Here is an 18,684-nt window from a genome sequence, read left to right on the forward strand (position 1 = left end):
AAACATCTCCATCACCCCCAACTCCAACACCGACATAAACATCCCCATTATCCCTAACTCCAACCCAGCCAAGGACCCCACTGGACATCGTGCACATGCCATCAGAGAATAAGCCTGACCCAAAGCAGACTTGTCAAAGCCATTTTATTGCCCAGCCCGGCCATCTGACAGATTAAAAAGCATAATTACAGATAATAAAACACAGTGCAAACGAAAGCATGCCTTACAGAGATTGTAAACTACTCATCAGACTCGGACTGGCATCAAAATAAGGAAAATAGATATCTTAATACAAAATCTGCATAGAGTAAGTATGTTCCTCAGACAGCAAAAGCACAAAAGATTTTATGTTCACGTTCACACATCATTGAGCTGTTATATGAGACATTTCAAACATTCAAGATGTTTGAAAGGGGGAGAAAACAGGAAAACCATTACACAACATACATTTCAATAGTTCTGAGTTAACTCCTCTGCTTCATCTAATGCTTCTGGCCACAATCACAGAATTCTGTTATGTCAGCTCAAAAAAAAAAAAACACCTAATGCAGACATAACTCAGTTTCACTTTTTATTTCTGAAAAGTGAACTTGACCACACTCAAAATGAAACAGCGGATTAAAATTTAATATATAGCAGTAATTTAAGACCTACTCATTTCCTACTCTTTACTTACCCTCAGTATTTCCTTGCATCTCCTCCCACTTGCTCCCCACCCATAAAATAATAGGACACTGTTCAAGATTTATTTTCTATTTTCACGGCTTTGCTACGTTTTTGAAAAATCTATGCAAGAAACAGGAGAGAACAAAGACGCTTTGTGAAGTCACTCCATTTCCCCAGGAAATTAAGAAGTGGGGCTGGAACACTTCGGCTTAAGGTTCTCCCAGTATTTCAAAAAACTACAGATCCAAAAGCCTAACTGAAGGAGAAGCATCTTACCAATAAATCCAGATCTATCAACARGATTTACAGCAAGATAAGCTCTGATACTCGATTTTGATGACTGTAACCGACAATATTTGAGTTACGTTGTTGGTTTTGGTTCTGGGGTTGGTTTGGGGGTTTTTTCCCACTTCCTGTATGACAGTTCTGACTTTCCGTAAGCAAACACTCTCAGCGCTGCCGCCCGGAGCTGCCCCGGCACACCGAAGGCACGGCGCACGGGCACCTTCCCTCGGCCGGAGGAACGACACAAGTCASCGCGCATTTGTCAGCACCGAAACCCCCAAGCGCTCGTCCCGGGGGGCCGCGGGCAGAGGACGGGCCCCGGCCCGGCCGCTGTCAGCGCTCTGGGCGCTCCGGGGCTTGTTCCAGTCACGGCGCAACAGGAGAACTCCCACCCCGCCGGTTCCGCTGCCCCCAGCGCGCCGCGCCCGCCCCGCCGCCTTTGTTCGCGCCGAGCGACTCCGGCAGCCGGGGAGAGCCCTCCGGAGGGCCCGGCCCGGCCGCGGCTCCGGCGGCACCGACAGCGGCCGCGGCCGGGAGGGGACACACGGCCCCCCGCGGGAGGGGCGCGGCGGCTCCGCGGCTCCAGCTCGGCGGGGAACGGCGGCCCCGCGGCGTCGGAATGGACGGGCGGGACCGGCTCCCCGCGCCCGGAGCGGGGCGGAACGGCAGCGGGGGCCGCCGTGTCTGGGCACTCCTCCCTCGGGCGGAGGGTGCCGCGGGGGCACCGGGACGCGGTGTGCCTGTCCCTCCCCCCGCCCGTACCTGCTGTGAGGCCGCGGGAGCGCAGCGGGAGGCGGGGCGGGCGGGACGGGCGCGACAGCGGCGACAGCGGTAACGACACCGAGAGCGGCGGCAGCGCCTCCTCCGCGCCGCCCGCACAGCGCCGCCGCCCCCGCGCGCCCCCTGCTGCCGGGAGGCCGCGGGCACAGCCCGGGGGCGGCCTGGCCCGAGCTCGAGCACTGCGGGCTTCCCATTGGCTCGCCACCATTGTTTTGGGAACCGCTGCTTCTTATTGGTGGCGGCTGGGTGGCTCTCAGCTGTTGATTGGTTGGCTGCCTGTGGCCCCGCCCCCGCGCGCTTTTCCCCTCAGYGGGCGGGAGCTTTYCCCCCGGCCGGTCCGTGGCCCTGTGCGGGTGGTGCTGTATGATCGGTTGTACAGACACCGGTACGACCGAGCCTGGGGCCGTCACCGCCCAGGACACCGCTCCGGGCAGCGGGACGCTGCGGCCCTTTAAGGCTCCGGTTGGTTCTCCCGGAAGCTGCCTGACGTGGGCAGCTGGCGGGGGTCCTCGCGCGCAGTGACGTCACGCCTGGCGGAGGGGGCCGTGCGCGTGCGCCGGGGGTGGGGCTGCAGCCGCGCCGAGCGCCCTGAGGGGCGGCGGGAGTGTGTGTGTGAGAGCCCCGCCCGTTGGTGTGACCTGGGGCTCCTCATGTCGGAACTCGTAAAATGTAAACGCTTTTGCCCGATAACAGCCCCTCAGTGAGCACGAGGCCGAAGGGGCGTTGCGCTGTCGTTCCTCGAAGCACCGGTCGTGGCCAGTGTGACCAGCGGCAGGTGCAGGCGGGGACACCTTCCCTGGGGCAGGCAGTAAAACCTTCCCTGTCCTGACGGAGAGTGATATATATAGTCTATATTAAAGTAACAAAGTGCTTATGAAGCTTATTAATTGAAAACTTTTTATAGCTCTTTTATATGTTATTAATATAAGAATGTAATAACATTAAAATACAATGTAATCACTTCTAATATTAATGATAGCTTATGTATATTACTATAAATTTTTAATAGTATATTAACATATGTATACTAGTTACACATAATCTAATCAACTAGATTAGTACATAGATACATAAAATCACTAAAAAACATAAATTAGAAAAGTTCTGAAGAAAATAAACAAGTAGATGCTATAACGAAAAACAGTAACAAGCACTAATAAGAATTCAGCAAAAGCACAAAACAATCAGCAAAATAATTAAAAATTACAACTTAGAAAACAAAAAAAAAACCTATGAACATTACAACTGCACATGCTCTGGAGATAAAAATTAAGTCTACTATTATAAAAATAGTATCTCATTAAAAAAACTTTTGCAACTACTGAGTTAAAAATTATACATACATACTTGTAAACCTATAATATCATGTATTCTGTGCTTATGTATAGTAGTAAGTGCATAGTGAGCATATGGGGGGGGCAATGAGAATAGTAATGTTACACCATGCTTACTGTATAAATATGTGCTAATTTAAAGCAAAAGCAACTAAATAAAGAAAAGAAATCCCCTCACCTCCAGCGCTGCAATAAACAAATACCTGCTCTATAGATACCAGTCTACAGAGTTTTGTTTCCAGGCCTTCTTTTCAAGCACCAGGAGCCCATGCCTGGGACAGGCAGTAACACCATTCCTGGCCCAGGCAGGTGGCACACACTCCCTGTCTACAGAACAGCCAGATTGCAGCTCTCTTCAGTGCTCTCTCAAATAAACAGAAATTGGGTTTTCCCCTGTGATTATTATTGTGTTCTGATAATACAATGAGCATGGTGAAGGGTCTGGAGGGGAAGTCATTTCAGGAGTACSTGATGTCAYTTGGCTTGTTCAGCRTGGAGGAGAYTGAAGTCAAACATCATTGTGGTCTTGCACCCTCCTCACGAGGGCCAGTGGAGGGGCAGATCCTCATCTCTGCTCTGGTGACCAGTGACAGGACCCAAGGGAATGGYCTGTGTCAGGGGAGCTTTAGGCCRGATAATTAGAAAAAGCCAATTTTCCGCAGAGGGTGGTGAGACACTGAACAGGCTCCCCAGGAAGTGATCACAGCACCAAGCCTGACAGAGCTCAAGAAGCATTTGGACAAGGCTCTCAGGCACASGGAGGCAATTCTTGGGACTGTCCTGTGCAGTGCCARGAGTTGGACTCRGTGTCTTTGTGGGTTCTTAYAACTGAGGATCTTCTGATTCTGTTTCCTGGTTTTCAGCAGCATTAGTGATGGCAATGTCAATAATGCAGTTGACCAGTCTTGTACAGATGCCCCCACAAATACCACAGTAACTGATGTGACCTACCTGGTAGGACTGCATAGAGAACAGCTTTAGAAGCTTTAAGCAGAATAGTGTGAAGATTAGAACTACCACTAATCAAGACTGGGAGGAATGCAGCCAATTAGTAGTTCATCTGGTGAAGCTATGCTGGTGGAAAGTTCCTTGGTGAGGCCTAAAGCATTAACTATTAATAAATTAATGTATTAAACATTGTTCCAGTCTAATTACCCTAGAAGGACTGTGTCTAAATTGTTGAAGCTTTGCATTGAGGCTTTCCCCAGTTCCAACGGGTGATTTACCTCCCTCTGATCTCAGCCCTGTGGTTCCTGAGATTAAATATGAGAATTCCATGACAGCAGTAAGATATTAAATAGTGCTTAAGTGTCTAATWTGGCATTTAACAGATGCTTAGGACTCAGTATGAAATTTGGCCTTCACTTACTGCAGGTTCTAAAGGGATGTGAGAGAAAAAAGGGTCATGCATAGAATAAGAGTTATATCCRTGGATCATAAATCATAAAATAGACCATAAAAATGGTAGGAAGGCTTATCCAGTTCCAAATTACAATTGTTTGAACACTAAGCCGCTTAAGAAAGCAAGCAGGATGATCATTCCTATCCAGAACAGCAAACCACTGTTGAGRTAAAATCTTTTGACTGGTAATAGTATGATGAAAATATTAATCTTAGCTGTTAATCCTTTTGATTTATAGGAATTACATAAATCATGTTGCTGATTTTTCCAAGCCTGCTGTTAGGATTTGCTGCATACCATTCACCTGGAGAGAATGGCCTATTGCGAATTCCTGACTACTTTAGGAATACTTCAGATGTAATACAGACTGCAAATGTGAGCCTGAAAATCACAGCAGGTAAAGTTAGATTACTAAAATATCCATACAAATACCCTTCCCTTCAAACTGATAGAAAACAGTAAATTTTGGCTTAAAATTAGAAACAAGGTTCTGACTTTAAAAGTTACATTCCTTTAAAAACTGAAATAAGATTATGGAACAAAACAAGCAAAGGGACTTCTCTTGAACTCTAAACAAACTTTTGGASAGGAGACAAAACCAGTCTGACTTTTTATAATTCAAATATTATGAAGTAAATTGCTTTGAAACCCATATTTATTATGTGCTCACTGATCAAGAGGATTACATGAGTGTGATAGTTCCAGACGACTGGAAGACAAATAAGTTTTTTCAGTGTATTTCTTTATCTGTAGCATCTGAAGTCCTTAATCATGCAAGGCTTTCTGACATGAGGATTATGGTTCACTGGAATTTCTGATGTGAATAAGTTGTTTATATGTAGAGATAATTTGAGGAATGTACGCCTTTCAAAACTGTTTTGATTTTTAAAATTTTTTTAATAAAGATCTTGATCTTTGCCGCACTCAGAATTCCATAATAAATRTATGGATGATGACTTTGCTCTGTTTCCTCAAACAGTGGCTATGGAATATGTGGTTATTCCAACCCTGCATGTGTTATGGGAAGGAAAAAAAAATCTCCTTGAATAATTAAAGCAGGAAATTTCATTTTTTTTTCTTTTAAATATCCGTGAAAAGAGTCAGTTCTGGTCACACATGAATTTATGTTATAACTACTGCCCAAGGAAATATTCCACAACAAAGAATGTATACATTCTATAAATATTTCACCAAGACAGAGCTTTATCCAAACAAGAATATGAAAAGGACAACTCCTTTGGTRGAGATATGCTTGGGAGTCTTGACCTGAATTAACCAAACTCAAACTCTTAAGCCATACTAGARCTTTATGAGACTGCAAAATTAAACTGAACTAAGAGTACAAACAATTCCCTTCCAAAGGTGGTTTAACCAAAATACTGCTCTTTATTCAAAGTAATCATGTGTAGATGAAATATAGTCYAATGTAATCCATTCTCAAAGTCAATTTGCAGTGGGTGGCTATTTTTCAGTTTGCTGCTGCTGTGTGACACTCCTGTAATACTTAGGATGCCCAGAGGTGAATGAGCATTGCTCTAACCAGAACAGGAAGATCTATGGCACATTCTTAGAGCTGGCCAGCATGTGGAGGAGGACTCTYACCAAAGGTATTGGCAGTGATGGGTTTGTTTCTGCTTTTTTGTTGGTAATGATGGATTCTTAATATCTCTGTGATAAAACACTGAGTAWTGCATGCAAGTTATGCTCTCTGTGGTATTTTATTTGTTCTGTCAGATGCATACCATGCTTTTGAAAACCCTCACCCGCTGCATCACTGAAAGAGCAAAAGCTTTTCCTTTTAAATGCTAATGAAATTGTACATTATCATTTCCAGCATTTACCAGTCCAATTATGGGTTTGARCCCTGAAAATAGGATGATTTTTACTTTAGTAGCAACTACATCAGTCTGGATGTTTTTTTTAATCCATGCAAGAAAAAATACCCTGTAGTAGACAACATCTCTGGATGAGTGAAGAGGTTGTGGTGGTCTCTTTTTTTTTTTTTTCCCTTTTTCGATTATTCTTTCTTAAATATCTATATATTATAGCTTGGTTACCCTCAGACTTGAACTAAACAGTGCATCAATATCTTCCAGCTACACAAATGGGATGTTGCAAAGCCGTATTTGTGACTTGTCACTTTAACAACCATTAAATAGCGTTTTTTGCGTACCATTCTTGCCCTGGCAGAGAAGTGGTTTCTKCTATCGCCGGGAGATTGACCGTAGTGAGGGGGAGGAAGCAGAGTATTTGACAACAGCCACAGGGCAAGTTAAACTGTAACTGTTATGGTATGAGCCCGATGTTACCTATGAACTTCTAGTTTCTTTGGAAACTGTTTAGCATTGTTTTAATTAATATAAGATTTCTTGCATGTTAAAATTTTGTTGGAATTGGTGGAATGCAGTGAAACACCTATGGGTTTTTACAGCAGAGGAGTATCTTGGATTGCTTTCAATGGCTCAATCGTAATCCGTGGCGAAAATTAAACTCAAGTCCCGTTAGCAGCCGTTCCGGCCCGCCTGGCCATGGATGATCTCATCCATCCCAGGGGAATTGCGCTGCGTGGCCAGCAGGGGGAGCGAATCCCGCCCGGGGCGCGTCTGACACCGGGCAGGTGGGAAACAAGGATTGATCTGGATTGGAAAGTGTAACGTTAGAAACGMTTGCTCGAATTAAAAAKAAATTTTTTTAAAAATCAACCATTTCAGTGCAATGTTTGAGCGCACAGAAACCAGACATATAAAGCAGGGCTAAGCTGGAATGTATTCCTGCCAGCCACGATCAGGAGCATTAGCTTCAGGCCTCAGGAAAGCCTCAGAGGAGAGTCATGAGTAAAATATGTTGCATTGTGACAAAGTCATGGATGACTGGTCTAATGAGGACGCGAACAAAACCCACCCAAAACCCATTTTTGCAAATGGGTTAGAGATCTTCTGTTAGCCAGAAGAAAAATAAAAGAGGGGGGCGGGGTCGTGCCAGTCTCTGCGTTTAACATTCTCTTATGGGTGGTGACCGTTATAATGGGCAGGGGGCAGATGGATCCAGGGTTTTTTCCCCGGCTAGCTTTACCCCCTGAGGTATCTAAGTTATTCAAACCTCTCGGTATGTTTGGCAACAAATCAAACTGCACCATCTCACTTTGGCAGCGGGAAGGRTAAGAGATAGAATCGTTAGGCTGTGGGTGGTGTTGCAGCTTAGACTGTCTCCTGATGGTGTCACACACTTTGACAGGAAAAGTGGCAAAACTGAAGTGAGTTCACAACTCCTGAAGGTGTCTCYAGAGCAAATACCCAAACCCTCTCTTCAAGCACACTGTTCCAAAAATGCAGTTAATTTTTTAATAGTTACAATYGAGGTGCCTACCTAAGATATAGCCTTCGTAAGCATTAGTTGTCCAAAGTATGTTAAAATTTGCAAATAAAGTTTTTTTTTGGACTATGAAATCTAAGATTCATTTGCAGAGCCACACACACMGAGCTTTGAAAATGTGGTTTAGAAATTAAATGGAAGATTCTGTATTAATTCAAACAAGGAATATTTGTTTCAAGGAAGAACAAGGAAGAATAAATAATTTTAAGAAGCTGATACAAATAGAAGTTCTGTTCTTCAGGCTCTCAGTAGATCAACTTCAGTTTTCCACCTTAMTGAGCCTAAGGTGTTTTACCATTTGCTTAGGAGAGTCACACATTTGCAAAATTTCTTACAATCAGACAAATGTATCTGTGTGGACATAAAGGCTGTATTTCAATAGGAATCACATATACATTTCTTCAATTCTTGGTTTAACAAAAACTTATTTGGAGATTAACGTGAGGAAAATTACACCTATTTTCTGACCTGTTTGCTACTATATTTACATCACTGTTGTAAGTAGCTAACCCATGATCATGAGCTTCAGCTGTTTACATCACATCTCAATTTTATCATTTGCTTTTTTGTAACTGTGGCTGCCCTGACTAATTTAGCAATACAAGGYGTGTCTGATTACTTCCTCTGGAAGACAGAGAAGTCACTGTATCCACTCTATCATGAAACTCCGGAAGTGTTTTATTCAGTGCATAATGCTCATTGTAGCTGTACTTTAGAGCAATGTTTTAGTTACCTTCAACATCTGGATTTTTTCCTCTGACTTTGTCCATATTTTCTTTGCTTTCTATTTAGAGGTTAATTAAAACAGTTCTTTAACGCTAGAGAACTCTCCTGACACTGAAAAGATGGAATATGGGTAAAGTGAATTGATCTCTTTTCTATCATAGGTTATGTATGAGGTTTAAATCTGCCCATAAAGAAGATGGGGCAGGAGAAAACAGTGTTTTGTAATTTAATTCAGTAAAGAATGGTGTTTTGCCAAGTAACACAGCAGAACTGAGCAATGCCTCTCTCCACAAGGAGTTTCCTGCCAGAATAGCAAAAAATCCTTTCTTTGTTTTCTACCTTTGCCAAGATCTAGAAGGTTTCAGTCTTTTGGTAAGGTAAAAGGCAGATTACACTTTTCAGAGTGTATATTTAGTAGAAGCTGTCCAAGAGAGACCAGGCAGGAAGGTGTGTGCTGGTGCTGCTGGCTTTGCACGTGCCCATGGATGTGTGCAAGCAGACTCATCCAAACGAAGCCCTTTTGTAAAGCAAACCTTGTGTGGCTGTTGAATGCTCTGCACCAATGCACATTTCAGGGGTTAACTGTGGAACAGATTTAGCCTGAACACATGGCTTGAATGTCATGGTTGGAGCACACCTTCCTGTCTTATTCCCCAAAGGAATCCCATGCTCTGAGACAGCTCTTCCAAATGATCCAAAGCACAGTACATGGGGACAGTAGTTTGGCTCACTTTTGAGCCACAATGAAGTGCTAAATCAGACACACTTGGTAAGTTAGATTGCTCTGTGCAGGAATGATCTCTGAATCAAGTTCTGCAGGAGACTGCTAAGGTTGCTTGATATCCTCTTGAAGCTGGCAATCAGATTATCCTTTTTGTAGGTGAAGTAAGTRGGTTAAACATCTTCAAAGCCTATAAACTGTATCTCTCATATCCTGAAAGCTATTAACACATCAGCACTGAGTCTGCCTCCCTGCAGTCAGGTCAAAGGGGCTAAATGTTACACCTCTCTGTCTTGCCTAATCATTCCAAACAGAAATTCCCCAATCATCATAGTGGCTCTTACGAATTCTCAACTCACTCAAATCAGGCCTTTCACATAGAGAATGCCAYCATGATGCTCAGTTATAGACCAATACCCTAATTCCTGCAAACAGGATAAGCATTTATTCATCAGCTTATCTTAACTCTCATACTTATTCCAAAAGGTCAAGGAATCATCCAAAACTCAAGTTTACAAACACRAGTAAAAATGGCAAAGTATTTTGAAGCTGTCTGAGCATAAAAACATACTTAGGGAATTCTTCAGATTCACCTCTGACATGTTGCAAGCAATTGAAGATTCAAGTCCTTAACAATAATGTTTGGTTTTTTTGTTTTCTATCATTCTGCCTCACATTGCAGAAAATACTGAAAAAAAAAGTTAATAATATATCCTGAAATGTAGCAAAACAAAATCCATGTTACGAAACTAACAATTTTATATATACACTGAATAATTCTGAAATTAAATAGAMATTTAAATAAGGAGTTGCCAGATTYGACTAGGGTCTTTCAAAGAAAATACATTTGACAGAAACATAAGGATAATTAAATTAACTGACACATTTGATGTACTTACTTCAGCTTTTATATGGCTGAGCATCAAACTGATGAGAGCTTTCTGTTTTCTTTACAATCATTACTGAAATACAGGATGCAAAATCCATCTTTTTTAGAGGGCAGGCAGTAAAAGAGTCCTCCCACCTTCCTGAAATACTCACTATTTTCCAGATTAAATTTTTTTGTAGAATTCGCCTTTCATTCCTTCCTGGCCATCTTCATTTCAATTCTTGCTTTTCTTGGGCAATAGTGTTGTCTTGTTGTCTTCCAAAAAAGTGTTTTAAAATATAAAAAGAATAAAGAATATTTTAATTGTTGCTTGTCAGACTAGAAGGATTAACATTTTAAGGAAATCATAGAAGTAGACCAGGAAAGCATGAGAATTGTTTGAATGCATCCCTGAAGCAAGCTGTGCCAATGGAAGGTGTCCCTGCCTGTGACAGGGGGSTTGGRACAAGATGGTYTTTAAGGTTTCTTCAAACCCAAGCCATTCCATGACCCTGTGCTGCTATAGRTGCCCTAAGAAAGAATCATACATTGCATCCCTCTGTCCAGCATCCTGGKATTCAGGCCAACATGACCCTAAAATTATAAAATCTCAGGGTAGAATTGGTTTGCCATATAGGCAACACAATCATTGGAAGTTGTGATTCCTCAGAGAATTATTCTGAAGAAATYAATATATCTCAAAATAAGTTTATCCCATTTTCTTCTTCCCTGAGAGGRTCAGTGTTCCCCAGTGAGCACACTGCTCAAGGCCTTTGGGAAGCACATGTGAGATACTGTGCTAGCTCTGYCTGTTTTAGTGCTGACATAACTGCAGCTGTGATTGGAAGCATCCAGTGTGTAGAGATGACTCCTATGAACACAGGCAATTGCAGAAGTGATGGGAGTTCCATGACAGTGAACTGACAGTATCCTTAGCTTCATGGAGTACACAATATCATTAATTTCATGGAGTTGTAACTGTGAGGTACTGGAGAGAATCCATAAGAATAGGCAGTTTACAGTAGCCATTACAAATAATGGCACTGAGGGGGCAGCAAGACCTTTCCCAAGAGTCTTAGTCCACACAGCTATTGCAAGGGAGGATTTAGATATGGAGTAATGTTTTTAGCAAACATTTGCAATTGCAACAGAATTGCATTGCCATTACCAGTGAAGTTGCTRCAACAGGCAGAGTCCTGCTGTTTGTCATACTCCACTCTAATCAACTTTTTACTTTTTTCATGCTTTTAAAACCTGTTTTATAAATCCATTTCTGTGCTTCTAACAACATAAGCTTCCACGAAATTTGTGGTTTGAGTTTTTATGCTGKAAGACTCAAAACAAACCTTGGACAGTTTAGGTTTTAACTTGAATGCTGCACTCTGAAATGTGGCACCCCACCCATTGGCTGTATGCAAAAGGAGGTTTTTAATTGACAGGAGAGTTAACATTCTTCCAAACCTCAGTCTGGAGCATGTATAATTATACTAAAACATTGTTAGAAGCAATTTTAAAAGGAAATGTTGCCTGCCTTGTGAGGTTTTTCAATTTGCATGTAGTCTGGGCATGTCAGCCTTTCTTTAAAACTACAGCTTTGTTWTTCTTCATCAATAAGCGGCACTTTAGCACAGAAAATGACAAGCAGCTGGGCTCTTCAAATTTGCACCTTGCCCCTGACTTTGTAGGGAACTTCAGTYACCCTGTGATGCCTTATCAATCAGGCTAATCTGAAAGAGGGGCCAGACAAABTTAAGAGAATGAGAATAGAYAACTTTAATCCAGGCCTAACAGGCCTCTCGGTACATTTGGGCAGACAAAAGCCTCCTTCTGAGGCTACACCCAAAATGGACACCGGGTCATGAGATCCTCACCTTTTATAAGTTCTGCCTTATTAACATATTGGGTCTTAATTTTCCAATGATCTTCAGGTCATGATGTCAACCACCCCAAACTTGCTCCCCCCCAACTTGCTGTTGTTTACATATTTTGGGGCTCTGAGGCAGCGAGGTGTCCTTGGATTCAGGCTCAGAGAGGGATTGTTTTGTCTAAAGATGGGAGAATGGGAGTTTTAGTTTTGYACTAGAGAACTACAAGAATACAGATGCATGAAAATRGAGAAACTAAAAATCCTAAGGCATCACCTGGGTCTCACTTAAATTTGTAAAATGGACCTTATGCAGCTATGATTATTTATTTACATTAAAAATGTGGGTTTTTTTCTGTAAACTGCTGAATCTCAGGCATTAGATAGTTTTATACAGTTTTGTTACCTTTTAGGTATGTACTGGTTTAACTGAGGTCAGAACCTAACCTGCAATAAGTAGTGTTTACGCTTTATTCATGTTTTCTCAAGATTAAGCCTTCTCTGTCAGTTGAAACATTGTAGTAACTTACTGCCATTGTAGTAACTTACTGCCATTCCTTCCTTTTCTCAAAGGCTCTCTGAATTATTACCTGTAACAAATATTTTAATTAATAGCCCACTTTTTTTTCTGAGGGGAGGGAAAAAGTTGTCTTTATTAAATTTTCTTTTTACTATAAAGATATGACACACTCCAAATGTGTGCAGTCACATCTGTAAGTCAATCAGTTTTAAATAAATCCTTCCCTAATTAGGCTGTCCCATCTCTACCTCTGGCGCCTACTCCATTCAGCCTTTTTCCAGACAGAGGCCCCTTACAAGATGCTCTTCTGATAACAGAACAGGAAGTTCTTTATCTTCTGATGGTGTGTGACTCCAAATTTAATTATATGCTTTAAGCAGGTAGAAAATATGCCTTGCTCAAAGAGAAATTACTTGGGCTGGTACAAGAAATTTCAGGGCCTATGGCATACAAGTCACATCAGATGATCTGACCTTCAGCTCCTTGAACAAATGACAAGTGACATGAGAAGCCAAAGACAAAAAGATGATGGACAGAGGCCAGAACAAAGTGATGAAAAACGAAATTCAAAGACCAAAAACTTGAAAGCAGCAGCACACCAGTGAGCAGGGATGCTTGTTTGAGGGTGACCCTTCTCCAAGGGACTGCACCGCTCAGTGTTATCACATAGGTTTCTACGTGCAGTATTTCAAGTAAAATTAGAACTGCTGCTGYTCCTCCTCTTCCTWCAACTTGCTGTCATAATGATCATAAAAGGACCCACCTAATTCCAGTCCTTCCAGTTGTGCAGTAATCAGTTAATTATGCAGATTACAGAAAACTGAGGGGGGGATGCAATATATGTGCTATGRTAGAAAATGTTTCTCTACTTACATGAAAAAATTAGTAATTTACTGCTTGTATTTAGATCTTGCTTTCTGTTCAATTCCTTCCCCTAAGAACAGGAATGAAGTCGTTACAGAGAATTAACTATTTCACATTGCTTTACATTTTAATTCYACTTTATCATGTGAATATGCAAATCATGTTTGCATGTATCCATAGAAAAACTATGTGTTGCTTCARCAAAAATAAATAAATGAAAARGATCAGTTGRTGGAAAGAAAGTGAATATTCAGCAGCAYCTCTGCGCACAACTGTCCTTGATGTCTGTGCATTTGGAAGAGTGATGTATTGYCCATTGGGTTTTTTGATAAAAACTACACACATATTTTTTTGGTGGCTGTCAGAAAGAACCAATCTAAATAAAAAATCAATATAGTATTTTACAGAATAAAAATTAGGCTTGCTTATGTAATTAAGTTGACCCTCCATTCTAAATAAGCCTTGAATACAAGCAAAGATTATCTGTCCCAGGCAAATCCTTTCTAGGGATTACATGGTCCATAAACTAATAAGGGTTTATCTTTTCTTCTTTCTGAGAGAGGAAATAACTAGGAGAAAATTTAAACATTAATGTGGCATTAAAAAATTGCAAACAGATTTAGGAAATTAGGTGGTTGTGAGTCTCACAGCAGCAGTGTGTCCTTTGATGGACACATAATTTAGGGGCTTTATTCTGATAAGTGTTCAATTGCCATAAAACTGCACAGCTGAGGAGCAGCAAGAAAGACAGGTCCAGAAAGAAAGCTGCAAGAYGAGCAGACCAGACCAATAGGCTGCTCACTGTTGACAAGGTGAAGAACAAAACAATTAAGAGGTGAACAAATAAAGAGGTAACAAAAATCTTCATTTTATTTGCAAGAAATTGAAAACATTTAGAGACAAYGAAAAGGAGTAGACATAGTAAAAGTTACACAAAACCATGGGTTTCTTTTTCTGCTCTCTTAAACATAGTCTGCAGTCTCTATAAATCCATATTCTGTCTCCACCCTGGATACTGCATTCAATCCTGCAGCCTCCCCGGAGTCTTAGTAAAAATAGCACTGGAAGAAGATTCAGAAATGGCTAACAAGGACAAAGGCATAGAAATGGGATTTTGTAACCGTGAATTAAAATGGTAGGAAAGTAGTTCTTTATGAAAAGGGCACTGCTACTGTTTATGACAAAGTTGTCTAGCTAATAAAAGCAGGCAAAATGTCAAGTCTCTTTGAATTCAGTAGAGACGATTTCCSCAGTGCATTTGCATATTTTACTTAGTGATATATGGAAAAAATTATTATCAATTAATTCRTTATTGTAGTAGAACAGGCCTACTGCCTTCCCTGCCTACAGGCCATGGTTTCATAACAACCTTTAGGCAAAAGGAAGTGATATTGGAGTCTTTCTCTGGCAGTGTGGAACTGCTAATTTGAAGGTATCTGTTATCACATCACAATATCAGAATTGTGTAGGTGGCAAGGGACTTCTGCAAGTTCTGTAGTCCAACTTTCTCCTCATGGCAGGTCCCGTTAAAGCAAGAAGCTTTTGGTCACATTCAGTTGAGTTTTGTATATCTCTAAGGATGGAGTCCCCTCTCTGGGCAAGTTGTTTCAGTATTTGATCCTCTTGGTTAAAAAAAAAATAATTGTTTTCTATATTGAATTGTTGTGGGTTGTGCTCATTGCTTCTTGAGCACCTCTGGGGAGAMTGTGGCTCCATCTTTTCCACACCTTTCCATTAGGAAGTGGTACCCAGCACGATGATGTCCACTCACCATCTTCTTTAAACCTGAGCAAATCTCTCATCTTCTTGTCTGTCATGAATTGCAGCTGCCAGAGCAGTTTGGTGGCATTCACTAGCCTTGCTTTAGGTGCATCGTAGCTTTCTTAAAATCAGCCAAAGAGCTGCAGATGCAGTGTCCAAGTGTCCAGTGGAGGGGAAGAGTCAGTTCCCTCCATCTCTCCAGTGCTAYCCAGCCCAGTTTGCAGCTGGGCACATTTGCTCCAGGAGCACAGGGCTGATTCACTTTTGACTTGTCCAGCACAACCCCCAGCTCCTCTTCCACTAAGCTGTTCTCTATCCAGTCAGTTCCCAGCCTGTCCCACTCTGTGGGCTTTGCATTTGCCTTTGCTGAACTTCGTGAAGTCCCCCAGGAGCTGATTTTTCCAGTCTGACTAGGTCTGTCTGAGTAGCAGCCCTGCCTTCCAGTGTATCAGCCACTCCCCCCAATTTGGTATCACCCATAAATGTGCTGAGAGGTCACTCTGTCCCATCATCCTGGTCATTACATCAGCCATTTCAAGAATCCAAGTTGATGTAATCTATATAGAAAAAGCAAGTCAAATATCCTTCCAGAGAGATGCTGGAGACTTTAAATTTTCTTTTAGAAAAATGCACACATTGCATTGCCAAGTATTTTTTTTTTCTCAAGATACAAAAATAAGAAGTAGCCCTAGGTTCCACAAGAAGCAGGCCTTGGGTCTTTTTTTGGGTGTAAATGCCAAATGTAAAACTTGATTTAGAGAGCGCAAATCTTCTGGAAGGCAGAGATGACTGTCAGAACCTAAGAAMTAAGCAAGCTGCAAGTTATTTATAGAGTCCCTCCCCAGCATCTCCAGTGTGTGCCTTTGCTCAGAGACAGGCAATGGATTTCCATGCCATAAAAATGCATAGAACTGCGTTAGTATATATGTGGTGTTCTAAGGATGTTCATGCAACCTTGTCACCTGCCTGGGTGATTGTATGAACGGGACAGACCCTGTGTTAGCAGCTGTTTCACTTAAGGAGGAGAGTGGAGAATGGGGAACAGGAAAACACCAAAACCAGAAGGATGAAAGAAAAAACTGTAGGAGCAAATCAGCTCCTCTGCAGACATTATAGCCAATTTCAAGAACATTTCTGTAAAACAACCTTTCCAGCACACACCTGTCTGTTATGGGCAGTGACACATAGCATGGTGTTTTTGCAGCATGGACAGAGGAACATTGCTGCCAAAGGGCATGTAAAGGACAATGCTACAGACACGATTCCAAAAATTCTCTCAAGACATATTGTACTACTCATAGATTATAACCAGAGACATCACACGTTACACTATAAGCTGGTATAGTGTTAAAGTTGGATTTTGTTCTGTATGGTAGAACTGGATTTCAGATAATACATACACATTGCAAAATACTATAAAATGGCTTAGTAGAATGTTTTCTAATATTCCAAAGTCTCTCCAAACTTTGTTTTATAACTCTTGTACATTTTGGGACAACATCTTCAAACAACATGGGCTGAAGAAAACATTGGTAAACAGGAAGCATTGGTTGTGAAAAGGAACTAAGAGAAGATGGAAGGACATGAAAGTAAGGAAACMCAGCCAAAGCTCCAGACATGGGAACAAAGGCACTGAATGTTTCCAAACAAATATTCAGATCATTAAGGCTGTTTGGTTTGGTATTTTGATGAAGACAACAACAATAAAGAGGTTGTGTACTACTTGGATATTCAGTATCTGAAGGAACATACACTTGYAAAGGATATATTCCAGACAGAACCTGTGCCCCTGTCCAATGTTAAAGAAAATGTGGGATAACTCTGAGACATTTACCAAGTRTAGTAACAAGTAAACACAGTCATTTGACTTAACTGCTGGGAAGCAACTCTTCAGTTCTAATTATTCTCCTGCCCTCACAGTAAGGCATGTGCTTCTTTCTTTATTTTCCTCCAGGAGTCAGTGCCACAGAAGAGCCCAATCTGGGACTTAATCTAGGATGCAAAACATCAAAGTTCTGTTTCCCAGCTCTGCTATAGCCATCATAAAGCTCCTTAAACAAATCATCCTGCCTCCATTCCCATCTCTAACAATGAGAAAATTATTTCTTTCACCATTCTTTATTAGTTCATTAATTTRGTGGGGCAGCAAGTATGTCCAATGGCTTAATTGCCATATGCTTAATGCTGCAGGATCCTAAGTTTTTAGGGCTTTGCTTAGACACCTACAGACCCTAGTACTTCTTTACTCATCAGTGACACAACAGCTAAATGCAGAGTAGATATAAATTTGACCAAGGTGGGTGTCATACTTTTTTCATTTCTCAGGAAAAATAACTGCTCTTACTAAATAAAAAAATTTAATGGARCTATTATTAATTCAAAAATACAGCTTTTCAGCTGTTTAGTCAGCAGTAAATCTGCTGTTTYATTGCTCTCAAAATCACTACCTTCRCCTGATCATAGGGTAGTGRGTAAATTGCACTTATATTAACTATATTTTAGACCAYTCTAGCACTTTCCATAAACATTTTAACATTTTGGGTTAATATACTCTGTCATTTTCCTGCATGTACATAACCATGGACAYCAAGAAATGAGGTTTTTAGAACTCACTGAACAAGTGTGCCAATAACACTGTTATGCTGTGAGAATGTATCCCAGTACAGCCATGCATTTCGATTATATTAATCTGTTTCTCAGATTTAAAAACAACTTCATTAAAACAATCATAAGGCATATGCAGCCTTGTTTGAGAAAGTATATTTGAAAAGCAAATGCTTCTCCCCGCCCCTGCACAGCTCCAGTTGACAGACAGGACTCATCAGGAAGAGGGAAATTGCCATTTGTCACATATGACTTAGGCCAGTTTCCAAATGCTTCAAATAGAAGAAAAGAAACACTAAAAAAGAAATGTGACAGGTCTACACTGCMACATAAGTTTTAAATTAAAAATTGTAAGGGAACTAAATCTAATTAAAATATTGCTCTCATTGCATTACTCATTGCAATCCATATGAACTTCTAATCTGTTACAAGTATATTTTTATAGCCATATGACATGACAATTAACTGGACAATCTATCTCCCCCTAGGTAAAAGTATTTCCTTTTATTAGATTTCTTTCCCTCTCACCAATTTCACTCGATGTGCTCCTTTGAACTTTTACTACACTCATGGGAATCAGAATCATGACTTGCATTCCTTACTTCATCACTGTATACAGTTCTTGTCCCTACGTATCTTTGTGTATTTGCTGATAGCAGCAGCTGTACTCTGAACATTTCAGTCTCATTTGATTTTTCAGTGGTTTTAAGGTTACTTTCCTCATAGAAAAACATATCAGCTGCACTAACACATTGCATCAGTCAGCCTCCTGAAGAACAACATGAATGTAATTCATCTTGCTCCCTTGGATACTGTTTTCATTGTCATATGSAATGGTATGCTGGATGGGATACTGTTCAACTGGAAGTTTCATTAAACAACTCTYGGACACCATTAAAATGTTCTAATAGGTGTGA

At 41.2% G+C, this 18,684-nt stretch overlaps 1 protein-coding gene across 3 annotated transcripts in view; it reads right to left on the reverse strand.

Moving 5' to 3' along the window:
• ZC3H7A (zinc finger CCCH-type containing 7A) overlaps positions 1-1,925 on the reverse strand; it is a 27,084-nt gene extending 25,159 nt beyond the window's left edge. Inside the window, exon 1 of one of the 3 annotated variants that reach the window (XM_057367290.1) lies at positions 1,714-1,925. In XM_057367290.1, coding sequence (XP_057223273.1) covers positions 1,714-1,925 — 212 coding nt within the window. Of the gene's footprint in view, positions 1-942; positions 1,336-1,713 lie in introns of those variants that run through there. The other 2 variants (XM_057367292.1, XM_057367291.1) reach the window with 2 other exon arrangements.
• Positions 1,926-18,684: the final 16,759 nt, after the last annotated feature.

The sequence above is a fragment of the Malurus melanocephalus genome, unplaced genomic scaffold (genome assembly GCF_030028575.1).
Source record: "Malurus melanocephalus ecotype Western Australia unplaced genomic scaffold, MMel_1.1 scaffold_77, whole genome shotgun sequence".
In the NCBI taxonomy this organism is placed as follows: Eukaryota; Metazoa; Chordata; class Aves; order Passeriformes; family Maluridae; genus Malurus; species Malurus melanocephalus.